At 39.9% G+C, this 24,198-nt stretch overlaps 1 protein-coding gene across 4 annotated transcripts in view; it reads left to right on the top strand.

Annotated features, from left to right (window-relative positions):
- NFIA (nuclear factor I A) overlaps positions 1-24,198 on the top strand; it is a 407,074-nt gene that overhangs the window by 318,324 nt on the left and 64,552 nt on the right. For all 4 annotated transcript variants that reach the window (XM_044430438.1, XM_044430439.1, XM_044430437.1 and 1 more), the window contains exon 7: positions 5,110-5,238. In XM_044430438.1, coding sequence (XP_044286373.1) covers positions 5,110-5,238 — 129 coding nt within the window. The remainder of the gene's footprint in view (positions 1-5,109; positions 5,239-24,198) is intronic.

Here is a 24,198-nt window from a genome sequence, read left to right on the forward strand (position 1 = left end):
TAAACTGTTGTTCACACCCTAGCAATAAACTATGGGTTCTCTTTGTGGGTTGTTCAAAAGTTACTTTAGTTCTTCCTTTAAACAACACAATGTTTCTGGTACAAATATGCTTTGCTATGAATTACATGAGAGCCCATATAACAATACCTAGGGTACATAGATATTTTAAGTGCGTTCCTACTGTTAAAAGAAATGCAAGCAGTGTTATTCATATGTATGCTGCTGTTAGTAATCACACTAGCCTACATTGATATGACAGTTATATAACTGTTATAATGTGAAGATCAGAAATGTGTACTAAGTGATTCTGTAGTGAGAACTTTCTAGTGATACTTAAGGAGTGAAATTATTTTTTTCTGTGTACATTTAGAAACAGAGTATTATCATGGTTGGCTTCAGTATACTGATGGATGGCTTACCCTTAAAAAAATGTTCGTAGGTTTGTGAAAAATATGTGAAATGTTATCAATTAAGTAAAGATATTGTGAATGAAATTAATGTACGGTTTTCTCTTGGTTGGCTAATGATAAGGGTTGTTGCATATGCAATAAGAAAAAATATTTCTTGACTTGTAAATACAAATAAGTCCAAGATACCAAACCACTGCAGTGCTTTACTGAGGTATAGAAGATGATGATGATGATGATGATGAACATGAAATGTTTATGCATATTCAACTTGGGTTGAAGGTTTGTGAACTGCAGAGTTTTGGAAGGCTTTCCTGGGAGATTGTACCATCTGTATCAGGACACCAGTAAGCAGAAACATCCAGAGACTAATTATGCAATTTATGCTTGCATTTGTGTATTGGGCATATGGAACTGGCACACGATTTGGTATATACAAAATAGCTTTAGAAATTCAGAAAATGATATAAGTAAAAATTAAGTCAGTTTTAATTTGGCAAAAATTGCACAAAAGTATGATGAAGCAGAATTGATCTGTGAGCAGTTTTCAAGATTAATACTGTCTAAATTTTCTCTTTGTTGTGTACTGTATTTAAATTCCTACTAAGTGAAGAGAGAGAATTACATATTTTCTGGAACTAAACATATTTTGTTCTGTGTAGCACCATTATGGATCTGATCTTTCTTTCTCAGAAGCCAGACAAAGAAAGCTAGTTTAGTGACAGTAGATATAAACAAACATATTATCTGTTTATATAAACAGATACAAAAATATAAACAAACTTATTATACATTTCAGAATAATCAATTATGTGAAATTAAAACATACATTTGGCTGTTCTGTATTTGTTTTGTTAACTCATAAATTCACCTTTGCACTGAGTGTTTATTCCACAACTACTCATTGTTAAAAGATGAAAATATATCAGCCCAATTGTTTCTAGAGTATATTGCTACAAAGACTGTTAAAGCACTGTGACAGTGCAATCCTGTGCATTTTTTGTCACAAATCAAAATAATAAATAAATAAATGACAGCATCAGATGCTGCTAGACCATTCACTGGACCCTACAATATATCTTTCAGATTAGCCTTCCCCAGCTGTGTGCCTTCCTACCACGATTGTAGTGCAGCACTCAGAATTTCCAGTCAAAGGCCCTGCTGGATGGGAATTCTGGGAACTGTGGCTCAAATGTCTTTGAAGGCCACAGGCTTGGGGAAGGCCGTTTTATATACTTGCAGTTCAAGCTCAGTTACATTCCTTCAATACAGTTGACTGCAATCTTCTACACAGCTAGCCGCTAGTGAGCTCTATTGACTAAAATGTATAGAATTGCATTATTAAATGCTCAAAATCCAGTTTACATATTCTTCTGAATGAAGTCATTAGTTTTTGATCTCTTGATTATAACCTCTTGCATATAACTGTGCTTATGTGCTGTCAGGTTTTCTCTGACTTACGACGGTCCTATCAATGAAAGCCCTCCAAAATGCCTTACCCATAACAGCCCTGCTCAGGTCCTGTAAATTTAAGAGTTGTGCTTCTCTTATGGAGTCAATCCATCTCATATTTGGTCTTCTGCCTTTGACTTTCTCTAGTTATATTATAACAATATAATTATATTATAACAATATAATTATTATATTGTTAATGAAAAATGAAGATTTCAAGTTGCATGTTGTGTATATATGCACACTTAAACAGAGTTGCCATTTAGTATATATTTATATATTATATGTATTTTAAAAGGCTGTTGTGAAAGATTGCTGTGTCCCACAATTTATAAATTAACAATGTAATCCTGTACATCTCTACTCAGAAGCAAACTCCTTTGAGTTCAGTTGAGCTTATTCCCTAAATTTCAGTTTGAATATCTAAATACAGATATTTAAAATCCATCATTAATGAATGTTCAATATCCCAAGTATCTGGGCCAAATCCAGAAGAAAGTGGCCTTGTTTGAAGACAATAGAACTTGTTAATTATGACTGATTTGTGCCCATCATTTCATTGGCACTTTACTAGGACTAACTTTCTTTGCATATTTGAAAATTCGAAAGCAGTCTGGCATGTGCTTCAACCTACCATGACTTAAGTAAGCCATGATGCCAGTCATGTCAGCAATTCTTTAAAAATTGCTTATAAAATTCTTATAAAGTTTTATATATTATAAGATTCTTATAAAATTGTTGAGGCCTGCAAAATAAGCGACTATTATAACCGATATGGTATATACCAGGGCTGAGATCTCCACTAATGGGGCAAGGGCATCATGGTCCCTAATATTTCAGCCTGGGACTTGGTACATACCCATGCAGAGCAATCCTATGCATATTTTGTTATAAGCAAATCTTACTGCTGTCACTGCAGCTAGTTCAGTGTGCATAAGACTGCCGTTTAGCCACTATCGTATACCAGTTATCCGTATTTACAAAATAAACAGCTTCTTGTTTCTACAATGCAGTCATCAGAGTTTATATTGAATTCAGCTGAAATGAGATATTGAAATGCTGTCATGCTATTCTTGACCACACAGAGGCTGCAATACCAAACATACTTCCTAGGGAGCAAGCCTCACTGAACACAGTGAGTCTTCCTTATGAGAAAAAAAGATCATGGAATCACACTTTTTATTGTAATCCTATGCATGTCTTTCACAGTGGAGGAATAAACTCCATTGTGTTCAGTGAACCTTTTAATGCCTTACCTAAGCTAGAGAAGGTTATATAGCAAGCACCAGGAGAGCAGGATACTTGCTCTCAACACACAAGTTGGTGGAGTGTTGGATCTGCCTTGTGTGAGACTGGGCAACTGTGCTCTTGTCTCTGTCTCAGCCCACTCACTTCTGTCCAGAACCTAATTAAATCTGAACCCTGCAGCTCTACAAGGTTTGTGCTAATCTTTGCACTTCCCATTGTGAAAATAACATCTAAAAAAAGTATGACTGTCAAGCATTGGTGTAAGGTTGAATACAGATTGATAATTGCATGAACTGAAAGTTGCTTCCTTTCATGGGCAGCTCTGAGAACCTGCAGACTCCCTAGTGGAGGGAGGAGCCGTGAACTGTTCTTCCTTTCCCCTGTAGCCTCTGTGTTGCCTGTGGCACTGCTTTGAAGTCTCCCCCTCCATGCCCCGGCTGGCCAGAGCAGGTTTTCAGGAGTCACAGACCTGCAGGGGAAGGAGGAATCTTAAAGATTGCACCCCTGTGTCCTTTCTCAGGGGCAAACAGAATCCTGCTTTTTCCAGATCCTAAACCAATTTCCAGTTTTTCTTATTCTCCATTATTTAAAAATAAATATTTATTAAATCCAACAACATGCCATTTCATGTTGTAGAAAAGTTAGAGAATATAAACAGTTTGGGGAAAAAATAGGAATTCTATGCACACTTACCACTGAAATCAATGGGGCTTACTTCTGAGTACACGGCACTGTGTATATATTATGCAGAGTATTCTGATAGGTGGTTAAGAGCTGGAACTGAATCCTCATCACTGAAAGATTTATTTTTGAATTATCTCACAGATTCCCTATTCCGATAATACTGACAATAACCTCTGTATTATGTATTGAATTCATCTGGTCACAGATGCGATAATAAAATCAAAATGTATTTATTTATTTATTTATTTATTTTATTAAAACATTTATATGCCGCCCCATTTGCCCAAGCCTCAGGGTGGCTCACAACATGAGTAGGACCTATCATGGAAAGACCATAGCTTGATGGTAGAGCATATGTCTAAACCACATGCAGAGGTCCTAGGTACAGCTCCTGAGATTTCCAGGAAAAAGGTGCAGGTGACAGCTTAGAGCACCTAGATAGCCTGTGCTGATCAGTTTCCTGTGTTCCGATTAGTACCAGATCTAAAGGTGAAGTCAGAAGAAGGTTTTCACTTCTGAACTGGAAATCTCTCTTAATGCTCTTTAAAGAGAATCATATGCAAACAGCTGAATAACACACACACATATAAAGCTGTTCTTATAAAATACTTTTAAAATGGAACTGCACTAAAAGACTCTTTAAAATCCTATTTTTCCTCCTACATAGTAGAGCCTCAGAAGTGAACATTGCTTGTAACTCAAAATAGTTGTTACTGCAGAAGCATCTGGAATTCTTCAAGCTACTCATCTCCAAAGCAACTTTTCAACTTTGTGCATAACTCCCTCAACCTTCCCCACCCCAACCACCTGAACCTCTATAGAGTGCTCTTCAATCTCACTCAGAACTTTTCAGAAAAACAGCAACCCAAGGGGAGAAGAGTTATGTCCTGTTATATATTGTAGAACCTCTGGTGTTTCAGAACTCTGAACTGAGTTTACTCCATGAGACATGTTTCATGCCTCCTCATAAACTAGGGAGAGTGAAAAGCAGAACACTCTGTTAAATATGTAAAAAGAAAATCTAAATGTTCCATATATTGTAAGCTGGTAGCATAAAAGAACAGGGCTTAAGAAGAATGGTAATTAATAATGTGTCAGGGAGTGGCTCTCAAAGATACTACAAGAAAAATATTGTTGCATTTTAATATGAATTTTTAACTCCAGTGATGACCATCCTTTGCCCCCAAAGACAGTCATAAATAAGCTTTCAGGCTTCCTGTTGTATGCAATTTAATTTGTCCTTTAAGTTTATCTGCATTTGCATCCACTTTCCATGACCTAGCATTATTAAATTGCACTTATCAATCATTCTTGCCAGGAATGCCATCACCAACTACATTAAAGAAGTCAGAGAAGTCTGGTTTCAGCAGCCCCTCGCCTTCGCAGACCTCTTCCCTTGGAACAGCATTCACACAGCATCATCGACCTGTTATTACAGGACCCAGAGGTGAGGCCTTACCAAAGTGCACCGGTGGGCATGAACTTTAACCATGATGCCCCATCAGGTTGTGGTATATAAGTGAGCTGCTGCTGTTTCAGATGCCTGTGAGTTTGGACAGAGGATAGGTGAATGCCTCCTACTTTGGTCCAATCTGTTAAAGTCAGTTTGGATTCCCCGAGACAATCTGGGGAAGGGAAGTGGTTATTTTTCAAGTTCAAAGTCAATGAAATTTCAGATGCCATAGGTAAGTATTTTATGATTCATTGTATCTAGTTTAAAAACCAGCCCACTACTATATTGTTTCATCGCTTTAATCCTTCATCTGTCTGCTTTTGCATAACTTGCTATTTTGCGTTCAGTGTGTAGGATTCATTGTGCCAGACCATTTGCCCTCATTAGCATCCTCTATTGAAGTTTTAGATGACTAATAGTAGCCTGGTTGATTTTCAACCTTCACAGAGTTTTTGTGGGTAATTTAAATTAATGACCTCGTTTCATGGGTCAGTTAATTGGTTAGAAAGACATTTCAGATGGTAATAGAAAGTAAAAATGTTACTTGTTTAAGTTGTAAAAGGCAGGCTTGTAAAGATCAGGCATATGCTTAGTATGAAGCCTAGAAAAAAGTAAAGTGCATATGGCTTCCCAGGAACCCAAATCTGTGGTGTTTGCATCTTGAATTTTAAATAATCCTTTTCCCTGCATAGGAGCCTACATAAGAAATCCTGCAATCTTCATAAATTTTCTTTGAAAAATAACCAAAAAAATAAAATTGTGGCAAAATTAGGTTTCTTGAAGTAGCATTTTGAATTATTGAACTTACTAATTGGCTAAGGATATGAAATTTGCTAGGAATTCATATTTGTATAGAAGAATACTTTCATATTTTATTTGCCTTTCAGCACAGTCTTATATATATAATTCTGCTCAGAATTATGTTCCTCTGAGGTCATTGAGGCATACTACCAGGTAATTGTGTATAGAATTGCAGCTTTTAAAACGGAGGTGGAACGATTTCTGGGTAGCAAGCTGCTGCACTGGCATCCCAGAATTCACTGGGAACCACAACAACCCTTACCTGCCAAAATTGTCATTTAATTTGCTACTGGGACAGCAAAAGAAGTGGTGATTTTGTGAGCAAACAAGGTGCATGCTGGCGAACTGAATTATGCGCTCAGGAGGCATTACAAAATAGCTTCCTTTTGGCACCTCCAGGTCAAATTCGGTGCCAGGAGCAGAAACAGGCAAGAAAGAACTGCATACATGCCACATGTCCACTTCTGCTTTAAAGTCTACATTTCATGTGTAAAAAGCTGAAACCTTGTTGAGTGGTCCTGCATAGCATTTAAAATAAAATAATTCTGGAATGATACAACTGGAGAGTAGGATGGGATTATTTACTGCTAATCATGTAGCCAGTTGCTGGAAGGCATGCATTCATTTAAAAATGATCCTGATAATTGGTGCTAATAGCAAAATATTACTAGTGTCAAAGTTACATTAGCAGTATATTCAGCTGTACTCCAGATGACTCTTTAAAGTCAGCTTCAGAAACACAAGGACAACCTAGTTATATGTTAAACATGATTTGCTTAGCTTCACCAGAGGAGTGCACTGTGCTAGCTGAAACAGCATCACATGATCTGTGCAAAATTTCACATTTCCAGAAATGGAGATGCATTTGTCCATTGTAGCACCTTGTTGCCGCTTAATGATTTAACTTTTTTTCTCCTGGCATGGACTAGCAACCATTTCATCAGTTCTGATGGATTCTAGTCCATGAAACAATTCGTCATAATGAATGTGTGAGCAAGTTTATGCAAATACTGAAGAAGAGGTCTGCTTTGAGGAGCCTTAGTATGCAATGTTCTGTGTGGCCTCACTTTACACTTTTGTTTGTTTGTTAATATTAAAAAAATGTATATACTGCTTTCCAGTGAACTACCAAAGCAGTTAACATAATAATGATGATAAAACAATAAAAATACACTGTTACACTATCACTGATCAATAAAAAAAATGTAAGTACACTGGGAGGGTCATACCTCAGGGAGAGCCTGCATGAAGAGGTATGTCTTAAGCACCCATCTAAAGATCAGACTAGGACCCGGAGCGCAAACGCTACAACTGTTAGGTGTAGTGGTGAGGTGCACCTTAGGACCAGGCAGCACCACCAGAGACACTGCAAGGATTGGGTGGGGCCATAAAGAGTGAGGTGATCCCGAAGGCAACCTGATCTCAAGTTGTTTGGAGTCCCTGGTGTTAAAAAAAAGAATCTTCAATTTGGCACAATGGCTTGGAAATAGCTAGTGCAATGCTTGTACTTAGCAGCGGTGTGATACATTATTGAGAAAAGGACCCTCTTCTTCATTCTGTACCATTTACAGCTTCTGAACTGGGCCTAAGGTTAGTCCCACACAGAGCACATGACCATAATCCGGTCTTGACTTTACCAGTGCCTGAACCCCCTTCTGACCCAAACCTAAGGGAAAAGGAAAGGCAAGGAAAAACAACAAGAAAGGAAAGGACAAAACCTTCAGGTATAAGAGGAAAGAAGATGTTAAGTCATTTCAAACTAAATTTTTCCTCACAGGCACACTTAAATGACAATTGTCAACCTAGTAACAAGTGCAGTCTGAGTCCTGGCAGCTGCATGAAATTGTATCCTGGAAGTGCCTGGCAGTGTCTAATATAACCACACCAGTGTATAATAGACTCTGGATGACCCTGGAAAGCTAACTGGGTGGCAGAGAGAAACTTGAACAGAGGCGATGAGATGTTGTTTCTTTACCATTCCTAAATAATGGTAGTGGTGTTAATAGACTTTAGGCATATATCAGGGCTTGACTGCATTCATTAGAAATTTTTCTCCATCTGCCCTCAAACTCCCTCCTGATTTGCTTCATTGCTATCAACTCTGGGGTATAGGATGGACCTGTACAAGCTCTGCTGCAGTGAACACAAGGAATCAGCAGCGTTAAGACCCTCTTTGCCTAGTTAGTGCCAGGAGCTGATTCCGAACTTAATTTCCCTCTCCCCTTCCGCACCAAATGGAGGGGGGCTCTACCCTCAAGGAGGTACACATTGCTTTTGAGCTTGACAGCAGGAACATGGACATGATTTAATTGGTCTGCTTGTTTGACTGTGGGGGACTATCTCCTTGTCCACACAGGTCTTGGTAATGCATGGCAGTTTGGCTGCCTGATCCATTATTTAAATTGTCTTGTTTTGAACTGGTCCAGCATTTAAAATTAGTATCTGAAGAACCATACCTGTAGATACAAGGAGGGCTAGAACATAGCTCAGCCATTAGTAGTCAATCCTTACTTGACTAGCCCTGCTCCCAATTCCATATTTCTCACTACCCACCACTACAGTGATTAAGGTCCCCAAAGATCAAACATATATGCTTGATCCCCTATATGTTCCCACCAAGGCACTCACCAGGTACTAAGGAGCAAAAGAGAATTCTAAGCAAACCAAGATAGTAAAAAAGAAAAAAATATATTAGGAGGTTAGCCTTGCCCTTGTGCGTCCCCATCTTCAGGGATGTTCCATTCAGGGTCATTGCCACCATCTCTGTCTTCATCCCTTTCCTTTGTTGCCCTTCTTTCCTTCCTATGTTTTGATTCTAAGACCCCCCAGAGTAGGGGGTCTGCCTTTTATTTCTTTTATGCCATACAGGGCCATTTTTGAAGGCCAGTGATGATGGTGATGATGCAGAGTGTTTTGCCTACAAATTTTGCCTTCAAAAATTGCAAATAAGACTTTGTTTGACACTTTCATGCAGATACTTTCTAGGAACATTTTCTAAACCTGGACCAAATTACCTAGCAATTCAGTGTTGTCAGATTTCCCAATGTAGTTATCCATTTCAAATGTACATTATTTGCCAAGCACCAGATAGTGGATATAGCTCCAAAATAGAATCTTGCAGCTACAAAGAATTCTGCTGAATCAAAAAGCTGAAAAGCCATTGTTCTTACAGAAGGAGAAAGGCAAAAACTCAAGCAAATATCTCTACTGTAGAGAGCCACATGTGGAAATCTGAGCTCCTGGCAATGCTGCTCTCGGATGTGATGTAGCCCATTGGTCTGAGAATGCTCTGGTTTGCACAATTGCATGCCGGTCACATTATTAGCCCCAGCAGTGTGGCACATGATGTCGTGTGAACCTGGCCAAAGTGGCTTGACACAAGGAGCTTTTCTGAACATAACTTTTAGCTGGCATTGTCCTATTGGCAGAATAGCACAAATACACAACTAGTTCTTTCACTTTCAGAAATAATATCCCGTTTTCCCTGCTTTTTTTTAAAGTGCTTTCTTAACAAGCAGACGTGAAACTGGAGGATCATGACCTTGTCTAAAGAAGAGAATTGGCACTCAGCACAGTCATATGGCTACAGACTCCAAAGGCCACGCAAGTGCCAGCTGCACTGACATCTGCCCTAGTTCCCCACACCAAGTGGCTACAATGGCATTTGAAATTTCCACAGTGGCACAGACTGCTGAATGTAACACCATTCAAGGCGGGGGGGGGGGGGGTGATTCATGACTGGACTATCACATATCCAAATACAAAATAGCAGTCCTACCAATATAAGAAGGGACTCAAAGGCACTTCAATAAACCAGCCTTCAAACATGGAGGTGGCTTGATGGATCTTAAGGTATAAGTGAGTTTAAAATGAGTCTTAGGTGTGAAAAGTTTACAGCACACAGGTATTATGGTAGACACTGGACCAGATGTTAATTATTAGCAGGATTTGATCATATTATTATTGAGATCCTATTCAAACGGACAGTACACTTGCTGTTGCATCACATCCTGAAAGCCAGAAGCTTGCAAATAGTTAAAACTAGAAGTAAACAAAATTCAGGAACCGTGTAATTAAAACTCTACCTTTATTGGATTTTAAAGAGTAGCCCTGTGACATAGGAAATATTTAAAGGAGTAGCTTATTTAGCTAATTTGTATGTGAGCAAACAGCTTAGAGGACTACTAGCCTAAATTAACCATAAGGCCACCCACTGTGATTGCCTCATAAAGGATCTTGATTGCTCAGCTTCTGTTATGTGCAACTGTTCAATAACTCTAGATAAACGCATAACTAAAAGCTCTATTACACTAATAATTTGCACAAAGATAGATGTGTGGGACACCATGCTGGGTTAATTTGTCATCCCTGCTGCAAACTTCTAGAAAGGGTCCTTTTAGTGAGGAATTGTGTTAATATGTTGTTCCACTGAGGACATGTTAGAGCAACAAGATGACTTGGTCGCTTAATCTCTTAAAGAGGCAAAAATGCCCTGAGGGAGAAGTGCCAGAGAGAAGAATGGGGTGATTAACAAAGTGGACCTAGATTTAAAGTTACCCTGGCAAAAGAGGCTTGATATAGCCTATATTAAAGTAAGGGACAGGAAGAGCAGAAGAGGCATTTTTGCACACACTAATAGGATTTCATGCATATCTAAAATAATAACATAAAAATTGAATACTCTTAGACCATGATATTTAGCCTGCTCTCTTGCTGATTACATATTCAGTTTCATTGCTTTTCTTTGATGTGTCCACGGAGTTAAACTATATGCTTTGAACAGGGTATTGAACAGTAGTATTTTATGCTAAATTTCCTTTTATGCTAAATTTTCTATCCTCCTCAGACATTCACACACCAAAGTACATTATTATGTTTAAATCCAGAACCCATGTTTAAGCATCAGAGCTCAGGATTTCCAACCTCTCATATTGACAGAACCATAAATCACATTAAAGTTAAGTGAATTACTGTACCATGCAACTATAGCTTTAACAATGTTTATGTAGTATCAGCTTACCATCTACAGAATGGAAGCAAGGAAGAACACTGATAGTCAGAAAAGGAATGTGGAATCCTAATAATGTAACAGCAATATATCACTCTGGACTTATTGGTTCCATTAACATGCCATTTTTTAGTATCAAACCAGAATTATGTCATTGCCCACATAAAAGAAAAACAGGATTTATATTTGTATTTCAGATACATCATCTGCATTTAATTATGGGAGCAATCTTATTTTTGTTTAATTTTCTGTTGAAATGACGAGTTATTGTTATGTATGTGACATGGCTCAGGCAATCAAAATGGAGTTCCAAATATATATCGTTCAATAATTAAACCCTAATTAAGTTTATGAGTAGAAAGATGACCTTTCTTATGAAGCCCATTAAATAATGTTTAACTGTGGAGGGCCTTACTCTATCCTGACAGTTTTAAAGTGCTAGTTTGGGGCTCAAATGTTGCCAAGAGTCCACTGGGCACACCTAAATTTCAGAACATATTGAATCTGCTTTTCATTCAGCACGCAGAATCTCTGCTGCCTCTTTCAGCAGAAGCTTTTCATTACTTTTAAATCCCAACCTTCCTTCAGGAGCCCTGGGTAGTATACATAGTTCTTCCCCTATCCATTGTATTCTTGCAACAGTTCTTTGAGATGTGCTAGGCTAGACTGGTACAAGGATGAATTTCCCTGCAGGGAAAGAATCTGAACCTGCCCACTCCCACTCCATGTGTCACACTGGTTTTCTGTTTATTACATTTATATCCTGCCTTTCTTGCATCATGGAACTCAAGACGATACTAGTCCTACTCAAAGTGATACCAGATCTAGACCTGCTTAACTTCAGCAGAGTTCTTTTAATTTTTTAAAAAACTTCCTTCACACTCTGCCTTGATAGAGATTCAAACAGCACAATCCTGTAGCTGACTAACTTTTGAAGAGTTTGCAATGAGGTTAGAAAAGTGTTTCAACTTCAGTGCTGGGGCTTCAGTCACACATCATCCTTCCCAATATCACAGCCATTGAGGCAAGTAGCCATGTTGGCTGCATATCTGAAATCACAAGAGTGACCTTGGAGATGAGAATTGGTGTGGGAGAGGTCCCGGGTGTGGTGGGGAGAGATACTAGGAGGGAAGGAAGCAGGGCTTCCATGATACAAATTTTCCTGGTGGTGCTTCAGACTCTGTGTGCGTGTGTGTTCCGAGGTGTTATAGATCTGAAATCAGCCATCTAAGAGTTCTGTGGAGCAGGGGTTTTGTAGAGCACACAAGTGACCTTCCCTCCATGTTTCTTCCAACCTACACAGAATGCCCCTTGTTCTCTGTGTTAGGAGGTTGCTAGGCATATGGATCAGATTGCACTTCAAGTAACCTACCAGTGGTAGTGTACCTTGTATCCATTATTACCAGGTAACTGCACATCTGATTTACATGCATAGGAAACTTAATTCATTGAAATGAAATTCTGAGGCTGCAGTTTTAAAAACCACTGAAAGAGTTAGTTATAAAAGTTTTATTTTAAAATCTTTGAATAAGAATAAACTACTCAGTTTAAAACCCAATTTCTGAATGCTGTATTATTGAAGATTTGTTAATTTTATAGAATTAGGTTGGCAGATTGTAGGAAGAATAGGAAAGGTTGGAAAATCTGGAATAGTCTAGCCTGGAAAAAGGGTAACTAAGGGGAAACATGATAGATTATGGATGGTGTGAAGAAAGTTGAAAAGAAGAATTTTCTTCCTTTCTCATAATACTCGAATCCAGGTTCATCCCATGGAGCTGATTGGTGGGAGATTCAGGATAGAGGAAGGGCTTCTTCACATAGCACATAATAAAACTATGGAATTCACTTCCACAAGATGTAGTAATGGCCACCATCACTGGATGGCTTTGAAAGGGGATGGAGAATAAGGCTATCAGTGGCTGCCAGTCCTGATGGCTGTATGGTACCTCCAGTACTAGACAACACACCTGCGTATACCTGTTGCTGGAGAACATGGGTGGGAGGGCGTTGCTGCACTCATATCCTGCTGGTGGATATGAGTGCCTGCAGCTGTTTGTGTACTGTATGAACTCAGTGCTGGACTGGAGGGACCTCGGTCTGATCCAGCAGGGCTCTTTTTATGTTTTTCAGAGGAGTGCTTTTTGTTATAGCATTTGTGATCTACCTTCCATTGTATTCGGTGGCAAACCTCCTACTGATTTTAATGGAGCTGGATTGTACCCAGAACCTTGAATTTTTTAAAGCTGTTCCTTCAAACTTCTGCTCTCTACTTCTTGAATCGAATTATATATAGAGGCGTTCGAGTTCCCTTCAAAAATCCTGGCCTTTTGCCAGCCTTCCCTATTAAAAAGTCACTCTTCTTATTTCTGATCAACACAGCTGTTGCATAGCATTTGAAAGCATTTCACATCAGTCAGCATGGTAGCTTAGCCAATTAGTACTCTAATACGGTCATTTTTGAAAATAAGTACTTTTGGGATACAAAGGGTGGATGCATCTTTGATAATTTGAACTGGCACTTGCATTGCTTTAATGTTATGAGAGAGACTGCAGATCACAGTGAGCTAAAGCATCTTTAAAAGATTGAAAGGGAAGTATCTAGCATAATGAACTACAACAATGTTTCCACCTAAATGCCTTTTAACAAATACTTTCTCAATTGTAGTGAAGCCAATTAAGTCTTTCAAAAAAGAGTTGGTAGAACATTCTCTTGGTTTTTGTGCCATATCTTGGAAGATGAACTCATATTTAATGAGTTTGTTGGTTAAAAAATAAAGATATTTGCATCTTGCCTCTGTATAATTGCATCTTGCACCTATAAAACTGAGATTAAGGAATCACATGGTTAGTTCTTTTATTAAAAGGTGTCATGATTGCCAGTCCTCGTGTTTCCATACAGTCCTGTCTCTGTCCATCCCATCCCAGACTGTTTACATAGATTTAGAATAGAGATCATGTAGCGAGGCCCAATGATATGGCTTGCTTTCCTTTCCTGAGAGCTGGTGTAGTATCGAGTGATGAAGAGTGTAAGTAGCAAAGTCCTTGGCTGAAATCTCACCTCTGCCATGAAGTTACCAGGTACTTTAAGGGTGATATTAAAGGATGATGACCTGAACATTTATGTCCTGATCTGTTCCAGTCTTGTAGAGCAATTTGACACAAGAGGGATATCGATATGGTGAATGCTAAAGCAACCTGTCTTCTTGACATGGGGAGCCACATGGTTCCCAAGTGAATCATCCATAATTTCCCCTCCCCCAGACATCTTTCTCCTTGTGAAGTTCTGATTCCAGAAGCAAGCTCAGTGGTTGGCTAAAGATATGCACAAGTTATGCAGTAGGCGGTAAGGATTCTGCACTCCTTACCCATGCATTCTTTTTCTAGCTAAACTGGGATGCTTGCAAGTTCCTTCTTTATGTGCAGTTGGGGAATATCCAGATTTAAAGGCACAATTCTGCCTCTATTTTATTTAAGTTGGAGTTTTGACAAACCATTTGCTTCTAGCTTTAGCCATCAAATGCAATAGAGAGACAGTAACAATACTGACCTACCTTAAATAGTTTTTGGAAGACTTCTAAGGATAAAGCATCTAGGTTTTTCTGAAGTTTATTGTCCATTAGCAATGAGCAAAGAAACACTTTGTCATTTTAGGAACACATAATGCATTATGTATAACTTGGTTTACTCATAAAATTAGCATTAAAGAATTCAAAAGTAAAATCATAAATTTGTAATTATTTGTCAGAATGAACTGTACTTTTAAATTTAATACACCAAGCAAGATAATTTTATGAGCAAACTGAGATATACATAATATATTTTCTGTCTGACCAGAGTAAATACTTTAGTAAGAAGTCCTTGAAACAATCAAATCATCATAAAAGTTGGAGGAAGCAGGAAGAACTGGAGACAGAGACAGGCTGGTGTACAGAATTTGTTCCTATTTGTGAGGAAGTTTAGAGATTTCCCTAAATCCATTCCTGGTCATGGGATGGAATTTAGGGGAATATGCACTGAGCTATGGAGGGCTTATTTAGGTGGGGAAGACTCTGGGGTCCCATGGATAAACTAGGGAATTGGCTCACATGAAGGGTGTGGCTGGTCACATATTGGCTTCCACAAGGGCTGGTGAGTCAAGAGCTTGGGGTGGGGAAAATAGTAAGGCTAAAGACTGCAAGAAAGAAGACATGGAATAAGTGGACACCTTGTCTTAAACATGTTATTAATCATTCTAAAAAAGAATATTTCATACTCAAAAATAACTGCTTTTTCCAGTTTAGGGAGCAACAAGCAAGAAAATCTTGGGAAAATGGGAAAATGTTTTTGGGTGTGGTTTGGTTTTTTAGCCTAGACTTATGTATCTCCTCTCCTTTCTATCCCACCTGAATATCCAGTACAGTTGTCAAACAGTATCATATGAAATATGCATTTTACTAAAACTTGCAGTGAAGGTTCAGTGTAGGGTGCCTATTTATCATCTTTATTGAGTAAAAAAGTAGGATGTTGTAGGATGTGGCAAAGGGGTTTTTATCTGGATTTGTTTGGTGTTTATATATTAGTTTTGGTCTGAACATCAGCAGGTTGCTTTCTGTGAAATGGATATTGTGCTGTGCTCTGTGGGAGAAAATTCACGATACATTTGGCCACAGACTCTGCCTCTGCCTTGTACTCAGTTTTTGGGCCAGGTTCCAGATCTCTGCTTCATCAGCTTGCCTTCTTTAAATCTAAGTGCAGCAGTAGAAAACAGTAAAAGAGCCAGTTTGGTGGTTAGGGTATTGGACTTGGGATCCAGAGATCCAGGTTCTAGTCCCTACTTGACCATGCAACTTGGGTGAGTTTGGGCCAGTCACTTAATCTCAGCCTAACCTACCTCACAGGGTTGTTGTTGTGGGGATAAAGTGAAGCTTCATCAGCCTCCTTGGGTTCATCAAAGGAGGAAAAAATACATGTGGGATATACATGCAGTGTAGTAGTAATAGTAATAATAACAACAACAACAGTAAGAAGTCCAAGAGTGGTTTTGTGTTTTGGAGTGTAAACCTCCTCTCAGCATTGAACATAGGTTCTCAGGAAGTGACTTTCCTTTTAGTCTCATCAGATTATTTTCTAGCAAATGAGTGTATTGTAAGAGGCCACACCAATTCTGAAGCCATTTTATGAAAGGGCAGCCCCCACCCCCACTCGGTGGCAGCAATTTTGCGTGAACACCCATATCATTCAGAATTCCAAATCTGCCCTTTGTTGCAGTGCAGGTCAATACTGTGTTTCCACCCTCTTTAGCACAAAGAAAACATTGGTATGAAATTGTGAAATGTTTGGCTCCAGTTGTGTTGAAAGGTTAATTTTTAATTATTTTAATGAATAGGTTTAAAAACATCCTTAGTTACTGTTTGAATCATTGCTCAAGGAAAGAGTGATCGTTTCCTGGGTGTTTTTTCTACACTTCAGTATCTAGTCAACAGTGATGCCTAGCACAGGTGTGGAGGTTTCATGAATGTTTGAACTGGTAATAGCCTTCCTTGTAAATGTCACTTCCTGAAAGTTCCTATGCAGCTGTTCATTTTATGTGCCATTTAACAGGATGATGTGGACAAGCGAATGTCACTTTTTGTTAGTAGCACAAATATAGCTGTTGAAACTCCAGCTGTTGCTCTTAGATCATTTCTGACATTTTAGGATGTTTTGCAAATGTAGACTTAAGCTGTGCCATTTTCAACTTGTGAACCCAGTTTTGTAGGTTACATAGGCTGCAAATGTGTAAGGAAGAAAAATACCTTCTTGCATTCTCCTGCACATTGGTGGGCTTCATTTCTTGAGCAAAGTTTAGGTCTCAGCAAGAGAAAAACCTGGGATTTGAGCAGTATCTCATGCAGTGTTGTCATAGAAGAAAACATGGTCATAGTATGCCATGAAATGCTTATTAGATTTCATTATGCAGAGTATAGCAGTAAACAAGAGAAAAATACTGAAAATAAGAAAACATAGTAATATATACCTTTTTAATGTACTGTATTTCATAATTAATATTAGGTATGTTTTAGCTCTAAACAGACTGAGAGCAACTTTAAGCTTATTTTGAAATGATTATGTGTAGGTTTTACCTTTTACAAATTTTTAAAATTTTATTTTTGGATATATACCAGAACCTATTTTATTCCTTGCTATCACTATGCTATGTTGCTACACTGTCATTTTTGATTTGGGTTGCAGTAATCTATAATTTGAAGTATGCTTTGTTGCAGGTAGACCCCATTGAACATGGTAGGCAGGTACAAAGTGGCACAGTTAGGGTGCAATCCTAGGTAGTTCCTAGCATGCCCCAGTGAACAGGACTCAGTTGAAACACAGAAAATGGAAATATAGAAACAGAGGGAGTCAGAAGGGGCATCCCGGGTCATCTAGTCTGACTCCCAGTTCCAGCCAGCTGCACTCATGACATGCCTACCATGTGCATGTCCAGCCTATCCTTGAGCATCCTTAGTGATGGGGCTTCAACCACCTCCCGTGGAAGTCCATTCCACACCCTCGGGGTCCTAACTGTCAGGAAGTACTTCCTGCCATCCAAATTGAACCTTGGTTCCCTGAGCTTTGCTCCATTGGAACATGTCCTGCCCTCCTTCGCAGGGGAAAACGGGTCTCTAACAGGTCTCCATGTGACACTCCCTCATGTATCTATATGTCACCAACAGATCCTCTCAGATTCCCCTCTTCTCCAGGCTGAAAAGACCCAGTTCCCTCAGTCTCACCTCATACAGCTTTCCCTGCAATCCAGCCACCAACCTTGTGGCACCTATTCTAACCTGGTTATATCTATCGTCAACCAGTACCCAAGTTCCCTTTCACAAGTGCTGTTCTCCAGCCACTTGTCCCCTAACCTGTACTTATAACACCCATTCCTATGCTCCAAGTGTAAGATCTTGCACTTATCCACATTGAACGCCATCCTGTTGTCCCCTGTCCTCTTCTATAGTCTGTCCAGATCCTTCTGGATCTGGAGTACCTTCTCCTCAGTTGTGGCCACAGCCCCCATTTTAGTATTGTCTGCGAATTTGATCAGCAGACTGGTCACCTCTTCTTCCAGGTCATTGATGAAAAGGTTAAACAGAATTGGTCCCAGTAGAGAGCCCTGTGGACCCTGCTCGTCACTGGCCGCCATCCCAATGATTCCCAACTGTAAGTTGTAGGGTTACTTTTTTCTGGCTAAACATAGATAGGATATGCAATCCCATAATCCCTTGACATTTCCTGGGGGACTATAGGATTATTCAAATCCAAGGTTCCACGCTTCTGGGACTCTGAAGGCCAGACCCCGTGGCCCAGCACCCTTGCAGTTGGTGCAGAAAGGATCCAAAGATGAACATTGGCACTGGCATGACAACATGGTGGAAATGTTGGGAGGCGAGGGCAATGGCTTATGCTGTATCTAGACAGAACTGCAGTCTCCTTCCAGCCTCCGCCTGTAAAACAGAAATGTAGAGGGAATGCAGGGCACAAAGTACAGGGCAGCAGCGATTGTCACCCTACATCTCATTATGTGAATGGAGAGTAGGTGGCATTACCTGTGTCCTCAGTGACTTACAGACCAGCTATTCTTGTGCTGTAAAACAATACACTAATAATTCTTACTTCACAGGATATGAATTATGTTTTATAATGAAAAATATAATTCATAGTGTAACTATGCCTGTTCAAACTCTATCAAATAGATGAGAGCTCAGAGAGAGAGAGAGAGAGAGAGAGAGAGAGAGAGAGAGAGAGAGAGAGATCACTGTGTCATAACATACGAGGTAAAATTGGAAACACATTCATAGATTTATGATTGTGGTATACCTATGTGTTTTGTATTTACCTTTTACTTGTAACTCTTTAAGTTTTTATTGATTTCCTAGAGCAATATTTAATAAACAAATTACAAAAGTGACCAAATTGCATCAACCCTATATATCCCAACTTACCTATAAAGAGAAGTGCAGAAAACTAAGAGAGTGCAAACTAGTAGCCAGGAGTCAGAAGAAAAGTAAGTTAAAAACTTAATGGAAAAGAAATAAGACTGCACATGGATAAGATTAAGATTTGGGAACAGAAGAGAAAAGAAGCACTTATTATGGTATTACCTAAAGTCATGATTTTATTTTTCTCCTAAACAATGTATGTTTGAGCATGTGGTTTCATGTGTGTCTTTCAACAGATTTTTTAAAGTGGGTTTATAACATGTAGAATGAATCATGATCTTGCAGAATTTTGCAACTGTGGCTGTATCTAATAAACTTTACAGTACTCAATATTTGTAACCATGTCTCATTTCTTCTACTTTGGGCCTACAGGACAACTGAAATTCAGAATTAACATTCCTAATCATTAAGCCCCAATATATAAGCATATACAAGTAGGACATACAGGATCTACTACGGATGGCCAACACAGTGATCATTCTGAGAATCTGTCACCTGATCAATTACAAAACAAAAGGGACGTTGCAACTGTGTGGGCTATTGAACAGACCAAGCTGGAATCAAGTGCAGAAGTGAAACAGAGAAGTAGAAATAGTTTAGTTGGCTTATTAATAGAGAAGGGGTGCACACTACCTTTGGTTTTAGCAGCTGCAATGAGCAGCACTAGGGGACATGGGGGGACAGAGATGCACTTCTGGAGGTACAAGGCTGCTTTGGGGCTCATTCCATTCTTTTTATACTGTGTACATGCCATCTGGACCATGAAGAAAGCTTACAGGAAGAAAATGGAGTCATTCGAAGTGTGGCGCTGGAGGAGAGCTTTGCAAATACCTCAGACTGACAGAAAGATGAATTTGGTCCTGGATCAAATCAAGCCAGAGCTTTCCTTAGAAGGAAAAACTGGGGCCATCATGAGAAGGCAAGACTCTCTGAAGAAGGCAGTCATGCTAGGGAAAGTCAAAGGCAGAAGATGAAAAGGAGGAGCAAATAAGAGATGAATAACTCCATAAGAGAAGCCATGGCCTTGACATTAAACAGATAAGCAGGGATGTCATGGATAGGACATTTTGGAGGACTTTCATTCATAGGGTTGACATAAGTTAGAGAAGACATAATGGCACATAAAAAAGCAACATCCTATCTCATCTGTTTAATTGATGTAGTCCTATGTATGTCCCATAATGAATACAGAATAGCAGATGCCCCATTCCATCTCTTCCTATTCATTTTATTTTCTGTTAATCCATTTCATTCATTTTAGCCCATGTTCAGCAACACTCCCCATCCCATCTTATATCATTCCTCTGACTTTATTTCTATTTCATACTATTTAATAGCCCTCCCTTGCCTCTATTTTGTCTTGGCAAACTAGCACTTCACTGACCAGCACGAGGGCGGCTGCTGTTTGGCTAAGAGTCTTTCAGGTGATGCTCTGGAGGGCTCTCTGGTTCCTTCTATGGAAGCCCATTTCCAGAGCATCCCTGGAAGTAAACAGGAAGTAAGCATCCATGGAGCCCCCAAGGACATTCAACTGCCCAAATGTATGTAACACAGAATCACTGGCTGTGGGAAGTCATGGGGAGTTGAGAGGAAGCATACTCCCTGAGGGCTGTCCTTTCTTCATTTGTGATGGAAGCATCCGTTGGCAGAACTGGGAATTAAAGAACTGATGATGCCCAGGGTTGCTGGGAGAGTGACATCCAAAATGCAAGAATTTAAACGAAATGCCAAAAGAGACATAATACACTACAAAACAATAGCACAGAATCTGGAAATGAAGCAATTATACCATCCAGAATAAGATTAAAATATTTGCTTAGGGACATGTCTGTGGAATGAGATGTTGTTTGCCTAGGGCCAAAATGATGTTAGGACCTAACTAATTTTCTTAAGCTCTCAACATGGACTTCCCACAATCCTTCCTTTTAGCACACATGGTAGGACTTGTGCTGAGATACATTTTTTCATATTGTTTTTCTGCATCGAACACATACTCCTTAGTGTTATTAGTGGGTGTTGCTTGCTTTATGAAGTTTGCCATTTGAGGACCTGTCAGGAGGAGTTGGAAAGGAGATGTGTGCAAGGAAATGGCCCTTTAAGGTTCTTTTGTTTTTGTTTTCAGCTCAATTAGCTATGCACAGGTGCAAAGGGGGAAAAGAGTGAAGGAGCTGAAAGGGAGAGAAAGACAGCTTCTCTTTCCCTCCCAAAATCATTAAGAAGGTTTAAGAAAGGGTGCCGCTGCTTCCAGCCCCCTCCCCAAGCCACCAGCACCCCATTCCTTCCACCCATAATCAAGCAAGTGCAGACTTTTCCAAGAGTTAACTATATGCAGGTGAGAAGAACCAGAAAAGTAGAAGGTTTTTTTTTAATGGCAGCCTCTTCTGCCCTTCCTACAAAATCATGAAGAAGAAGAAAGGGTGCTGCTGCTTACTGCTGACCCTCCAAGCCAGTGGGACCAGCACCCCATTCATTCCATCCAAAGCAAGCAAGTTCTGTGCAGGCTTTTCCACAAGTCAGCTCTGCTGAAGTTGCTGCGATACACTTGTAAGGCTAATGAAGATAATGTGATTTACTTCCAAGTAGATTCATGTTTTTGTAAGCTTAAGTGAACTCCGGGGGATGGTGGAGGACAGGAAGGCCTGGAGGAATGTTGTCCATGGTGTTGCGATGGGTTGGACACGACTTCGCTACTAACAAGAACAACAGATTCATGTTTCAGCTAGTTGTTTCTTGAGCAAGAGGACAAAGTCTTGGAAGCACACAGCAAACTTTATTTTCTTGATCAGGGAACACAGAGACACAAGTCAGAGAGAAGTCCAGGGGTGGGCATTGAAGGAGTCAGGAAAACAACTAAGCTGCTGCCTTGTATTGTGGGGCTCTGAGGTCCAATGGGACACATCCTCTCCCCAACCCAACCCACAGGGAAGGCAAGGACAGCACCAGCTGAGAACACACATAATGGTATACAACCAAGTGAAGCACAAGAAGTAGAAAAGTCGGCATAAAGCTGGTCATTAAAATTCCAGAATAAAAAAGAGGGGCAGCATGTTAGAGATGGAAAATGAGCAGAGCCATGTGCCACAGGTGTTATTCAGGTGATGCAGTACTGCAACAAAACTTTGGTGTATATGCAGGCCTTGTGAGGTATGCAAAACCAATTAGAATGCCATGGTAAGATACTAAGGAACTCATATGAATAGAATGGCTACCGGTGGCTGACTACAGAGATGTTGGACACAAATGCAGTTCAGCAAGTGGACATTCTGTGTGCTAAAGAAGGTATATGTCAACCTAATTGTCTACTTGACTAATCAAACTGTAGAGATGTAGCTGGGTTTCTGTTGCTACTAGTTATATGGCAGCTGTGCTGTGGGTATGCACGCGTGCGTGCGTGCATTCACACATAGCGCTAAGTCATGCTGCATAGGTAGTAATTGCATGGTATCTTAAGTTGGGGTTAGGGTTCAGGCAGGTGCGTGGTTTTCAGGTTTGAGTGGTTTCTACCCTCCTACATCCTCAATGACAGCAAGTATCCCATCAGCCCCCATGGCTGAAAATCAATCCCAGTGTGCACTGCTCTTGCTTATATTACCTGCCTCCTCCTCCCTGGCCCACATACTCTCAAGGGCATAGCCCCAGCCTGCTGCCTTGTTTGGGTTTTTCCCCCTGCTGTTGAGCAAAGCAACTGCTTGCTTACTAGAGTAGCACAGTTGATCTGGATTAGCACTATTTCTACCTTGCACTGTGCCACTGTACAAGCCCACAGACCCACCTCTACCCACTCCTTGCTGCACTTATATCTATATTCCCTTGTGTACAGAACTTGAACATGCTGCCAGAAGCTGCTTTCCCCCTGCAACCAGGCACACAGAGACATCAGCATGGGCAGCCATGCCAGGGACAAAGGAGCACATCCTGCCTTTCTCCCAAAAGCACAAGTGGGCATCTGCCGAAGATAGTTTTCTAGTTGCCTGTTGAACAGTGTTTGTTGTCTAGCTGTGACTGCGGAAGAGATAGGGACTTGTTGGCAGTCCCAAAGAATGTCCGGGACAAGATAAAGAACAGAGATACAAGTGGGAGGCGTAACAGGAACTATGGATTTTACAAAGTGAGCATCCAGTTGGCAATGCCCACATGCAATCTGCATGGTTCACTTGTGTAGGCATCTTTCACAAGAGATGAGCACATGTAGACTGCACAACGAGGAATTTCCAGGCACTGTCCGAACAACTTGCAGTGACCAGACAGGAGCACCAGGCAGACTGCTGCTAGAGATAGAGTGGCAGGATGATGTGCTGTTGCCAAAATTCCTAAGCTGCAGGCGAGCATCTGAAGGCAGCACATGGAAAAAGGGAAAAAGGAGGTCAGAGCAGCCAATTACACTGCTGCTGGTTGCAAGTCAGCAGTTGCTGGCCAAACGTGGACAGTGACAAGTGCAGCAGGAGCAGTTATTGTAGCTGCAGCCACTGTTTGCAAAGAACACTGGCAGAAATGTGGAAAACACATGGAAACATGGTTTCTGGGTTCAGACCCACAAACCAAGCCATGGTGAAGCATGAAAACTATAGAACAAGCTGTTATTTCTCTGCGTGGTTCCATGGAGACCTAACATACCATGCTTCACCACGGTTGCTGGGTTCAGACATAATGACAAGCCATGCCACAGTGGTTTCCACCATGGCTTGTAGTTACATATGAACTATTTCATATGTTCATATATGTTCATGTGTGTGTGTGTTCATATAGTTACATACAAACCTTTATGTCTGAACCCAGCTGGTGGTTGTGTGTCTGTAAAATGAAGGCCAAGAAACAGAACCTTAGCATTTGTTCTTTAAGCTTCTCTTACACCATCACTAAGATATAAATGCATATTTTACCTCTATATTTAAATTCAACTGTATTTAAATTCTTCATTCATATTTTGCTGTGTACTGCCAAGTTGTCTATGCATTCAGTTTGTCCAGTATATTAAACATAGTTGAACCTTAATGCATTATATTCCCCTGTATCAATAGTGACTTTCATAGCTTTTATCAAAGCAATTCTTTGTGGTTTGCAAATGCAGTGAATGGGCATAGATGGCCATAAAAGTTTAATAGAGCTGGATAAGATAGGATGACTATATGCTTTGGTCAGAAATAAATCCTAATATGAGAAGAGGTAGTTTATACAAATGTAATACGTTTCTGT

The sequence above is a fragment of the Varanus komodoensis genome, unplaced genomic scaffold (genome assembly GCF_004798865.1).
Source record: "Varanus komodoensis strain SLA01 unplaced genomic scaffold, ASM479886v1 scaffold20_1, whole genome shotgun sequence".
NCBI lineage: Eukaryota > Metazoa > Chordata > Lepidosauria > Squamata > Varanidae > Varanus > Varanus komodoensis.